At 41.1% G+C, this 12,093-nt stretch overlaps 1 protein-coding gene across 1 annotated transcript in view; it reads right to left on the bottom strand.

Moving 5' to 3' along the window:
- Window positions 1-12,093, bottom strand: part of itpr2 (inositol 1,4,5-trisphosphate receptor, type 2) — a 64,524-nt gene that overhangs the window by 51,166 nt on the left and 1,265 nt on the right. Inside the window, exons 2-11 of the mRNA XM_074677032.1 lie at window positions 7,927-7,997; window positions 7,526-7,644; window positions 7,349-7,435; window positions 6,188-6,346; window positions 5,314-5,412; window positions 5,080-5,163; window positions 4,797-4,943; window positions 2,724-2,819; window positions 2,367-2,411; window positions 483-634 (exon numbers count right to left, since the gene is read on the bottom strand). Of these exons, the coding sequence (XP_074533133.1) occupies window positions 483-634; window positions 2,367-2,411; window positions 2,724-2,819; window positions 4,797-4,943; window positions 5,080-5,163; window positions 5,314-5,412; window positions 6,188-6,346; window positions 7,349-7,435; window positions 7,526-7,644; window positions 7,927-7,997 (1,059 nt within the window). The remainder of the gene's footprint in view (window positions 1-482; window positions 635-2,366; window positions 2,412-2,723; window positions 2,820-4,796; window positions 4,944-5,079; window positions 5,164-5,313; window positions 5,413-6,187; window positions 6,347-7,348; window positions 7,436-7,525; window positions 7,645-7,926; window positions 7,998-12,093) is intronic.

Below are 12,093 nucleotides of genomic sequence, written 5' to 3'. Positions count from 1 at the left end.
GGGAATAATAACATGGTTCCATACTTGATATAAACATGTTAATTACTTATAACCTGCTACATGTTAGTCCTTTTATATAAATTTGTTAGCATTAATGGACAGTATAACTAATCTTAAATGAAGCCTGAACAAGCAGCTAACTTTGTTACTGACTCTTAGTCTTGTTATTAAATATATGTGTGACCTGTCTGTTCTGAGATAAATGAAGAACTTTCAGAAGTTTCATTTGTTTGACAAACTGTGCAGATTAGTTTTCAAATTATTCTTTATCTGAGAACAAAATGACACTTAGCTGATGACTACTCGCACCAGCAGATGGTTCAGCACCAAAATTACTCACATTACCTCACCCCGATGGCAGATTTTCTGACAAAATCTGCTCCGCTCTCGGCTGCAACTCTATTTAAAAAGTGCCCCAGCGGACACAACTACAGGGAATGTGTCTTGTTATTGTTACTGTTGCCCCCCTGTGTGTGACTGACCTTGGCACCAGGCAGTCGGCCCGCTGCAGAGTGGTGGCATCGAGCTCAAACAGAGAGGCAATGTCATTCCCATGGGGAACAGAGACCAGAGTGAAAGCAATCTTCTCTGCTGCCTGATGCTTCTTCTTGGTGAACACAATATCTGACTCATTCTAGGGTGCGCACACACACACACACACACACAAAGAAACAAAGTGGAAATGAACGTCAGCAGTTTGAAAGCTTATACATCACAGACTTTTAAGACTTTTATCACTTTTAACACTTAGACAGGGGATTTTCTTCTGTTCTTACAGTCTTAAGACAATCACTTCCTAACACCACATCTACTTTTACGATCAAATCATATTTTCACTAAAATCAAATAAAGTATGTGAAGATTGTGGTTAGGATGTGTGTTTACTCTGTTAGAAGCAGTATCTTATTCTGTGTCTTATAAAGCTTAAAAAAAGATTAAACATCTTAGGTTTCTGAGGTTCTTGCTGCGTAAAAAAAAGAAGCCATTGAGTAAATCTAATGATATTTTAACTCTTTAAAACTGACAGATTGATCCGAACAGTAAAAAAGAATGCTAAAGTTGGTTTTACAGTACTATTAAGATGGAAATGTGCTTCCTGTTTCAACCAGAAAATGTGTGGTGTTTTATTGTAGATCCTCACATCACATGTGATTCTGAAACAGGGTTTTATGGATGATTTTTCTGCACACTAACTAATGAGCTGATAAATATTTCAGTATATAAGGGCAGAGAACACAACAGGACGCCATAAGGACAACTGAAACAGCCCTTTACATTTCAGATTTCATAACTCGATACCATAGAGTATCTAAACTAACGTGTTATCTGAGTGATGTTATAGAAGTTGATTAAAATCTGAGCATATACATGTTTTGTGTCAACCTGACGTATTTTCCACACATAATCACGTAAATACTAATGAACGAGCCAGAATACCGATAAAATCTATAACCGAGGACAGACGGATGTGAGCCAAACTGTCACAGCTTCTTACACTAATGAGGTATCAGATTACACAGAAAAGCAGCTCGAGAGCTGTAGCTGGTCTGTGTGCTGAGTTACACTCTGCAGTACATTCTGAGCTGATGCAGATGCAGCAGATGATGCCAAGGGTTAATTTCTCCCACTGTTTTCTGCATGTCAATGGGAAGCTCCCCAGAGCTCCCTCCACGCCTCAGCTTCTCCGTCTTCCCACTCCTCTCCTCTCCTCTCCTCTCCTTGCCCCCCCCAGCCCCCTCCTCCTCCTCCTCTGCTGGTGACTCACCCCACCAGCTTAGCACAGGCGAGCGGAGCGGAGCAGACAGCACGTCTGCCTCCCCTCCATCTCCTCTCGCAGGGCACCCCCACACCCAGACGTTATGTAAGGAGCCCCCTGTGTGTCTGAAATTCAGCATGTGCATGAGAAAGTGTGAGGCTGAGAGAGTTTGTGTTCGTGTTCCTCTCCATCGCCAGAATACAAATGTGCAAGGTAGCTCAGAGCCGAAAGAAGTGTCTGGATATAGATTTAGAGTTTGTGTGTGTGCACACAACTTTGCGAGAGCAAGTGAACTGGTGGTGTTGCATAACCAAACACTGAGGAGACGGAGAGGGGCCTGAAGTTAGATAGACAATATTTAACTGCTGAGATAATCGTTCTCTCCTCTGAAAAACACAGGTCATTTTCTCTACTGTTAAATAACTCATTGTGTTTTTCAGTAAAGTGCACACTGACTCATGTGCGTTGTGAAAGGACAAACCATTTGTCTTGAATCACAAATATTTTCTATAAGTATGTTGAAAAGAAGGAAAATATCTTTAAGTAATGGTTGATCTGAGGGTCTGTGTAGAGGACTTGGCATTTAAATGTGCTTGTTCAGCAGACCCACCTCTCCTTTAGGCTCCACGGTGTTGTCTTTGAATTCAGGGTTCACCTGCAGAGAAACAGAGCAGTCAGTGAGCTCAGAATCAAAAATCTCTGATGATAATCACATCATTATCACCCAAATCCAAAAGATTCACGAGCTAAAGATGGGTGACAGGGGCAATATCAGTGGGAACACTGCCACCTACAGCACATCAGCTAAACTCCTCTTTAACTGAGCTGAACTCAGTCCAGGACTGGAAAGACACAGTCCTTTAAGAAGTATTGTGTAGTTGAAAACAAAGACTTCCTGCTATGAAATTCAAATAATGAAAAAGGAAACAAAGTGCAGGCTGGACAAAGGTTAAAGAGTAAAACTGACCTCAGCTGCAAGATAGTTTCCTGTCGCCAAGTGCTTGAATCTGAAGAGGCTGTTCCACTGGCCAGCTCCACCTCTGCAGGGGTCGTAATGCACAACCTGAGGCAAAGACACAGAATAAGGAGAGTTATGCAGAGTTTGGGTTTATGATTTGGTCAATGTCCTACCAGTCTATGGTTCAGTCTGGTTTTTGTTTTGGCTGGTCTGTGATCATGTGGAAGGACTTAAATCACCTCAGTCAAGGCTTTGGTTAACGTCTGTTTACAAACACTGCTCATTAAACTCAGGTTCAGTTAGGTAGAGAGGTCAGCTCTGGGTTGACAGCTGTCATTCAAAAGTGACAACGACCAGCAAACCAAACACTGCAGAGGAGTGTGGAGTCATTTCCAGCTCTCTCTCAAACACTGACCTCAGTCTAGCCTCTCACTGCAGTGCCTGGATGAGTCTGAATGAAAGTGATCTAATGTGCCAAGTACAACAGGAATGTTTCTTTGTCACACTGGTACAACAACATGTCAACAACTGATAGGGCAACAGAAGAACATTCTGGCGAAAACAGCTGAGGGAGAACAGGAACTTCAGTTAAGTGCAGGCTGATAAGAGGAACATGCAGCACAATGAACCAAAAAGTAAAAGATTAAAGAGGCAGAAATTTAACAGTTGGTTTAAAACAGAAATAAATGACCTAATTTCCATTAAACTTTTAAAACAAGAGTACAACTTGTATTATTTATGACACTACTAGGGCAGAGTCGACTATTTTTACTGGCTTAGAGTTTTTGTAAAGAATGTGTTGGTTATTGTAACTTAAGGTACGCTTTATTTTTTAAATTTTCATGTATTTATTCATTTATTTTTCGAGGCGCAGATGACTTAGGGGTCTAGGGGTGCGTCTCAAAGCTCAAAAGCTCCATCCTTCCTTCCTCCACTTGTGTTGTTCACTTGCGTCTTAGTCCCTGCCACCAGAGATGCATGGGAGAGACGCGAGAGGAATGGAGGAGATTCGTTTTTTGAGCAATGGGACATTCCTTTCCATGAAGCGATGTGTTTCACTGATGACGGCATTTGCTGATCACCTCAGCACGCGGATCACTTTACAGGTAAAATGCGTCTTTTTTTTAGATTATTTATTAATTATTTAGCCTTTATCTAGAGTGCATCTGATCGTGAACTCTGAAACTTACCATTATACCTAGTTTATTGTGTTTCAGGAAGATATTATCTATTAGGTTTTAGTTTTCAGTATTAATCCTCCGTTATATTGATTTGATGATGGTTGTGTTCAGTATTCTGTGCTTTAGAGTCACAACAAATCCTTTTTAATCCCTGCTTTATGACCCGTTTCTGAAAGACTGTTTTTAGCTCCTCTTTTCTCTCTCATTAAACTCTGTTGTGTTTGTGAAGTTTCACGTAGAGAAGTCTGAGCCGCTGCAGCGTCCAATCAGAGAGTGATATTCCATACGGGGGTGTGTCTGTCAGAGGAAAGACTTCCGCAAAGCCGGCTCTCATGTTTCCTCGATCATAGCTCCTCCGATCAGTCTCCTCCATCCTCTCTCCTCTCTCCTCCGAGCACAATTATCACTTTGGGACAGCTTTTAAAATAGTGACTCAGAAAGTACTTCAAGTGCCACGGAGGAAAGAGGAGAGAGGAGGCGTGAAATTATCGCTTTGAGATGCACCCCATGTCTGGCCCCATAAGGTTTGCCCTTGAGCAGGCGAGCCTGTGGCCTTTTCTCACATGTCACTGCCCCTTTCCGACTTTGTGTCCTCTGTCCTCTTGCATTAAAAGAATGAAAATGCCCCCCAAGAAATAACTTCGAGTTACTTTTTTCTTAACTTTACTTAAAAATGCTTTAGAACAACAGTGTCATCACATGTTGTATGAATCTGACTTAATAGAGCATCAGTCATTAAGAATAAGCTCAATCTATCCTAAAAGAGGAAGGTCTTAAAATGGATAAAATACAATGGTGTATGCATAAACTTACAAGTAAAACAAACAGAAAAAACTTTTCAGATTTTAAATGTTGTGTCACTTTTTCAGAGATAAATTCTTCATTGTTTTGTGTGTTTTACCTCGATCTCCCACAGGGCTTTAGAGCTGGTAGCAGAGGTGGCAGACTGCCTCAGCGTGGTCCTGAGAAAGACGTGCTGCTGCTTTTTGTACTCGTCACAGGTCAGAAACTTCTCCTGCTCTGCGTGAAACAGTCTCACCACGTCTCCCTGACAGAGGACACGAGCAACAAAATGAGATTGCTGCATGACAACCGCATGCTGCTAGCCCCAAGGAGGGGCAGGCTACACGCTGTCTCACTAAAACATGAACTGAGGATAGAGCTTTAAGACTGATAAACCATACCCCTTTCAGCACATCTTCCCTGTAGTCACTAAATTTCATGAACAAGGTCACCTTCCAGCTGGTGTTACAGTTCACAGCATTAACCTGCAGAGAGTGAAAGAAAAAACATGAAGAGTTTTATCTGGGTGTTTTATGTAAAATACATTTGGAGTAATACATTAAACTGTTGACTCAGATCTTTACTCTCAAACTTCAAATAAAACCAAAAGATATATGACACTGATAATACATCACCTCTTTGTAGCCGGGGTTGTCCAGCAGCTCAATGTTACTGGCATGTAGAGGCTGCCCTGCGTTAACTGGCATCAGCACCACCTTGTCTCCAACCACCACCTTAAACCCAGTCAGAGAGAATGATATTCCAGCAGGAGACACAGAAACTAAAAGTTACAGCTGTGATTGATTGGATCAAACAGAAAGTGAGAATGTATCCATGCATGGGGGTTTGTCTGATGTCTGCAAACATCCTCTGAATGAAAACAAAGGGTGAAATGTGCAGCAGAAACTGGCTGAGCCTTTCATCAGTGAGAGGTTGAGATGCTCTCAAAAGCAGATTCTTTAACGCTTATTGTGGGTGGACAAACAGAGATGTACTACTATGGCTTGCATATCACATGCTCTCGCTCCTGATCTAAGTTAGAAGAAACTCTGCACACTCAAGTGTATCTCAAACACAAGCAAACTGTGGCGTCAGATATGGATGCCTCATCATGTTTACTTCATTCCAATGGCATCAGTGGCACACAGGTGTGGGACAGGTATTAACAGCTGCCTGGATGCTCTAAAGCTAGATCTAAAAGTCTACATGCAGTCAAAGGCTGGTGTATCCATGCTTTAAGATGATGCTCAGAGTCTGGCTGAACAATGCACAAACACCATGCACAATCAAGAGCAATACCTTTAATCATAGGATGCTAAAGCCAAAGAGGAAGGACAAAATCAGAAATGTTACTGGAACACGACAAACAATGAACTGACAAAATGACAACAAGACTGCTCGCACGCCAAATGACATCTGCTGCAGTTGTAGATGTTGACGAAAATGACGTTTCTTTTCAGCGCTGTTCATCTATTCAAATGTGAGTGGAGTGGAGTGAAGGAAACCTACATTATCTCCTTCACTGCGGAGCTTCCAGAAAGGCTGGATGTAGAACCAGGAGCCCTCATTCCCAGCCGGGTCCAGAGAAACTCTCATGGCGTTCTTCTCCAGCAGAGCAGGGAGACGCTTGTTGACTGTCAGGTACTTATTGCTCTTAATGTGCAGGAGCTGAGACAGAGAATCGAGGGTGTTCAGACACAAAAAGAGCAAAGTGGAAGAGTCATACAGACCCTGAGACAGAGGACTCACACCATAATGTAAAGATGCACAACACAATGTCCTGCATTACTAGTTTGGTTAACAAATGTATTAGCAACAGAACACTCCTCAAATAAAACTGACAAAGGGGAGGAATGACCTGTGTGAGTGTTATTATATAATAATGTATGAATCATGATTGTTACTAAAGCATAAATGCGTGACAGAAAGTTCACTGTTTGATTTCAGCTGGTTTTAGAAATCTGCATCTTGTTTTTAAAATTGTAAAAATTTAAAAAAAAAACTAATCATGAAAAAAAGACCAATCAAAAAGGAATAATGAAAAAATGATGAAATTAAAAAAGAAGGATTAAGAGAAAGGATTGGAAAAAGACAAAAATAATACAAAAAAGTAGAAAAAATTGAAAAAAAATGAGAAGGGAGAAGAGAACAAATAATGAAATCTAAAAAATACAGAGAATGAAAAATAAAAAAAGAACAAAAGAGAGAAGGAAGTACGAGATTAACAATGAAAAAGAAAGAAAGAAAGAAAGAAAGAAAGAAAGAAAGAAAGAAAGAAAGAAAGAAAGAAAGAAAGAAAGAAAGAAAGAAAGAAAGAAAGAAAGAAAGAAAGAAAGAAAGCTGTTCAGGAGATTGGACTTTTTTTCCTTTGGAAAGAAAAAAAGAAGAAAAATCCAAAAACATTTTTTTCAATCTGGTCCAGTTTCACTCAGATTTTCAAATGAAAAGAGTTTGAAAGTCAGAGTAGTAAAAAGTTTTTTTTCCCTAACCAAGAATGAAGTCATCAGTGAGGTCGAGAACAAACATTGTGGAAGTCGCCAATGTTTTCCTGTAGTGTTAGGGATCAGATAATAATAACTTAAAGCCTCGGTAAACCAGAAAACAAAAACAAAGGCTGTGGACTGGAGACAGTGGGTCTCTGCAGGTGTTTGCAGAGGACATGGGCTGTACCTGGATGACATTACTGTATTTGACGACTTCTCCAAGGAGCTTCTTGTTCTCAGACTCGTTCTGCTTCTGCTCCAATTCTGCTGCATGCTGCGTAATACAACAGAGATTTAAAAACTCTTTAGGAATAACTTAAAACTAAAATAACAGATCAGACAATGATTCTATGAAATGTTCTACCTGTAACTTTTTAAACAGGTCTCCCTGTGTGTTGTTGTTTCCCTGTTTTCCTTGTTTTGCTTTCCAGAACTGCTTCTGGGCCGAGTATCTGTTCATGGGACACACCTTGAAGAGGCAGTCTGGAGAGGGAAATGAAGTATTCAGTCATTTTTGTGAGGCAGGTTAAGTACCATTCACAGGTTTTAATGTGGTGAAAATGTGTCTCTTAGGGTAAATGGTTATTTACATTGCTGAGGCCTGTGAAGCCGCTTTAACACATGAAGACTTTTTTTTAACACCTCAATGTTGTGTTACAAAACACTTACAGCAAATGAGCTGCTCAGCCTTGGAAGCAGAGAGTGTGTGTTTGTGTTTCTGTGTGTGTAACCTTGAGCCTGTGTGACTAATTTATTTCAACACACCTCTGAACTTTTTAGGGGGGTTGGCCAGGTCTCCTGCATCGGGCTGGACCACACACCGGTCATCCACAAGCCTGCAGAGAAGAGACGTTCATATAAACACTGTTGTCAAGCTTAATTTAAACCTTCACGCTGTGGGATCACTGGCTGGTGAACCGCTCACCTCCAAAACAAAGATTTGCATAACATGAAACCGTGGTGTTGCTGTTGTATCGCAGACATGCAAATGAACGATGCAGAGTCACAGACTAAGAGTCAGCATTTAAATACTCGCTTCAAAGTAACACTTGGTCTGTATCTGACCAACCACCTGTGGCTGAAAGGCAACATGTGAAGGTGCGAGTGTGACCTCACCATTATACACAGAGCCAGGCTTAAAGACCTCAAAAATTCTGTGACCAACATTCTCGGTAAAATCAGTGATACCAACATATCTGGGTTTTTTATTTATCCAAGAAAGTGGCCTTCAAATCACTGTGATAAAATCAGATGCTCACTAAGTTCTGTTTTTAACCCTGCCCAAAATGTACCAGACCTCGGGATGCTGGATTAACTAAGGGGTTTAAATGGCATCACCCACCTAAAGAGTCTGTTAAAAATCCAGGTTCAGTTCTGACCCTGTTTATGATTTTTGGGTTGCCGATTTGATTTAAATTGCAATTCTTTGATATTTTAGATTTTTGCGATTTTCAGTTTGCTTTTTTAACCCCAGACCATGTGAAAAAGTTGAAGAATGATGATGTCTACAGACTATGTCAGGTGCCATATTTCCCAAAAGAATGTTCACCACATGTAAGTCCCTTTTTAGGACTTTTTCAGAGGATCCTACATTTCAACTTTTTTCAATCCCAGTTTCTAAACAAAGACTGAAATGAAGGACCTAAATTTGGGGGGAAAAAAATAAAGGAAAAAAGTCACAATTGAAAATTCATTCATTCATTCATTTTCTGAACCGCTTATCCTGTGCAGGGTCGCAGGTGGCTGAAGCCTATGCCAGCTGTCATTGGGCGAGAGGCAGGGTACACTCTGGACTGGTCGCCAGTCAATCACAGGGCTGACACATAGCCTAGAGACAGACAACCATTCACTCACACACTCACACCTACGGACAATTTAGAGTGACCAATTAACCTGATGAGCATGTTTTTGGACTGTGTAAAAGAAGCTGAAGGACCCGGAGAGAACCCACACATGCAAACTCCACACAGAAAGGCCCGCCGGCCAAGCTGAGAATCAAACCGGTGACCTTCTCACTGTGAGGCTGCAGCGTTAACCATTGCACCACTGTGCAGCCCACAACTCAAAATTTCTGAACAAAAAATTTTGATACTTTATTTTTTTTTCTCCCACTTATACTTTCTACTGTCACACCCTATCAATCAGTCATACACTTAAAATTCATGTTGATATTTGTTTTACATAATTTCATGGGCACCAACATGGTATGAAAAAAAAAACCCAAAGATGTCTGGAGGAAACTGAGACTCATTCACCAACAGTTAAAAGGCACTCCTCTTTTTCTTAAAACTAAGATGAACAAAAGTACTCTGACCATTAATTATTACTTCTCAGCTTTGATACGTTTTTTTAACTTAAGTATTGATATGCCAGGGTAATATTATTGTTCATATTTAACGTATTCTGCACCTGTGTATTTGTAATATACAGACAAATATGTTTTTTTAATAAAGACAGCTTGTATCAATGACCTCTGCTAGCATATAATAAAAGGCACAAGCTTCCTGCCAGCAGTCTGAATGTCACTACAACTGTCTTAAGCTCCCTGTCAAATTCAATTCAAGAATGATTTCAGTCGACATTTGTTAATGAAGCAGCAAAGACTTCTGTAGGCTGCGCTGCTGTCATCACGGGAGAATATGTGGTTTCTGTGCAGGGCTTTCACAGGGTGTCACCCACTTAATAACTGCCTCGTTTCTCACATCCAAGCCTTTATTTGATGTTTACTAATTATTTTACACATCAGAGATTTAAAAAAAATGGTGCACAGTAGGTCAAGTCAAATTCACACATGTGCCAACAGTTAGTTTAATGGCAGATCGTTTGAGTGTAAACGCTGCTGTATCAAGACCAGTACCAGGAAAAGTTCAGCTTAGACTTTACTTCTTTGTGTTGTGACTCTAGGCTACAGTTTAACACTTTGGTAATGTGAAAATGAATTACTATCAAAAACCAAATCTGCTTATCTATTCAGCTTTAAACAGCTCAAATAATCGATTATTTTTATTTGCACCTGCTTTAAAAGACTTTCAGTCTTGGCAATCTCTAATCCTCCCTTAGGAAGTTGGTTTAGTTGAATAAAGACGAGGTTTAAGCTGACTGCACCACCACTCAGAGAGCATGTAAGGATAATCTGTCGTTAAAGTGCCCCTCTAGCTCATGCATGAAGACCAGTTCCCAGAGGGCAAAGGTCACAGTGGCTGTGTTTGAGGAGCTTTTTACAGGTGCTGCTGGGAACACTCATTAACACACTTTGTCTGCAGTTCTTGAGTCACAGACGGCTTTAAAAAGAGAAATGCTACAACTCTAACCAGCCGAAACTCTTCTGTAGCACCAGCTGTGACTGTCAACATTCAAGTCTCCATGTCATCCCTTTCCCTTTATCCAATTTGCACTGAAGGCCGAGGTGGACAAGCAGATCCATTCATCTCGTCCACTGAGGAGAAACATAATGCAAAGCACAATTCCTCTGATTCATACAGAGCTGGCAGCCCAGCTGGACGGAGTTTCCTATTAATGTCACAACAGCTCATCACTGTCAGTCCACAGCCTGTGTTAGTCCCTCCAACTCTGCGTCAGGATTACATCTAAATGAGAAACAATAGAGGCCAGCAGGAAGCTGAATTAAGTGCTAAATGGCTAAACAGGAAGGCGCTCTGGAAAAGTCCCTCACGCTCATAAATAAGTAACCTTAAAGGCCTCTGAGAGCCAGGCTGCAGTTCAAACAGAGGCTGGCACTCACAGCCAGGCCAGGAGTTTGCTCTGTGACCGAGATAAACATGAACCCATGATAAATGTGACAGGCTGGATGCAGAAAAGGGCTAATTTTAGCTTTTGTTCAGCAAACTGCGGAAACAACACAGAAAAACTCACAAATATATACAGAACAAGTCAGGTGTATTACATCTGATGTGAAAATCAAGAGGTATGACTCATGTGCAAGAAAAAAGTCAACAATCAAGAAAGATTTGATAACTAGTCTCAGGTTTTGCATGTTTGAACCTGCTGGAAAAGCAGCAAAGTGATCTCACTGAGTCATACACTTCTTCTTGTTTGACGTATTATTTCATTATGGATAAAGTTATTTTGTCTTATAACGACTCCTTATCTTATCAACACACCTCACTTCCAGGAAAAACATTCAATGATTGCTACGAAAAACATGAAGTACAATAATGGCTCCAATAAACCTGTCAGACAGACAATCTGTATGCAGTCTGAGAGGTCAATTTCCCTTTTGGACAGGGATCCAAGGTGTGAATGGAAGTGTATTCATAAGCAAAGACTACATGAGTGGTTTTGTGCAGTCTGTGAAACACTTGGCTGAGAGGTAGGGGGGTAGTCCTGCGGGGTCTTTGCTTTAGAGCCTGCAGCTTTCCTCAGGCCTTGGTGAGCTCTGGCACCCTTCAGCCCTCTGATGCATTACTCAGTATTCCTGTCAGACTACATGAGGTATTAAACAACTGATAAGAGTTTCACTGCTTTGCTTCATATCAACAGGCCTGCGAAAACAATTATCACCTTTAAAACTCTTCATTGTATGTTGTACTGCAGCAGCTGGCCTTTGAGGTTTGGGGAGCTTTTGGACAAAGTTAAGACGATTTTCCTGCGTGCACTCCTTCAGAAAGTGAAACAAGGCCAACTGATGTGTGCACCTATTTTGTTTGTTAAGGCACAAGTGTGTTGTATTCTGATACTCTGCAGCACAAAGTATTAAAGCTTCTGTTTGTAAGAGGAGTTGAAGGAATGAGAGAGATAGAGGGAAACGGACGGTGGAGAAAAAAAGGGAGAGAAGGTGGGTGGGGCAGTCTCATTCCTCAGGGCCAGTCGATCTTTCCACGCTCGTTCTGCAGGCTCAGAGGCCAGAGTGCACCAGGAACCAGTGAGGCATTTCACCTGACAATGAAGCTTTCAGCTTACAGACAAACATAC

This window comes from Halichoeres trimaculatus, unplaced genomic scaffold (genome assembly GCF_033239565.1).
Source record: "Halichoeres trimaculatus isolate MK-OKI-2021-1 unplaced genomic scaffold, fHalTri1.1 fHalTri1_scaffold_10, whole genome shotgun sequence".
Taxonomy (NCBI): domain Eukaryota; kingdom Metazoa; phylum Chordata; class Actinopteri; order Labriformes; family Labridae; genus Halichoeres; species Halichoeres trimaculatus.
Note: the sequence above shows the minus strand (reverse complement) of the source record. Positions and strands in the feature narration are given on the sequence as shown.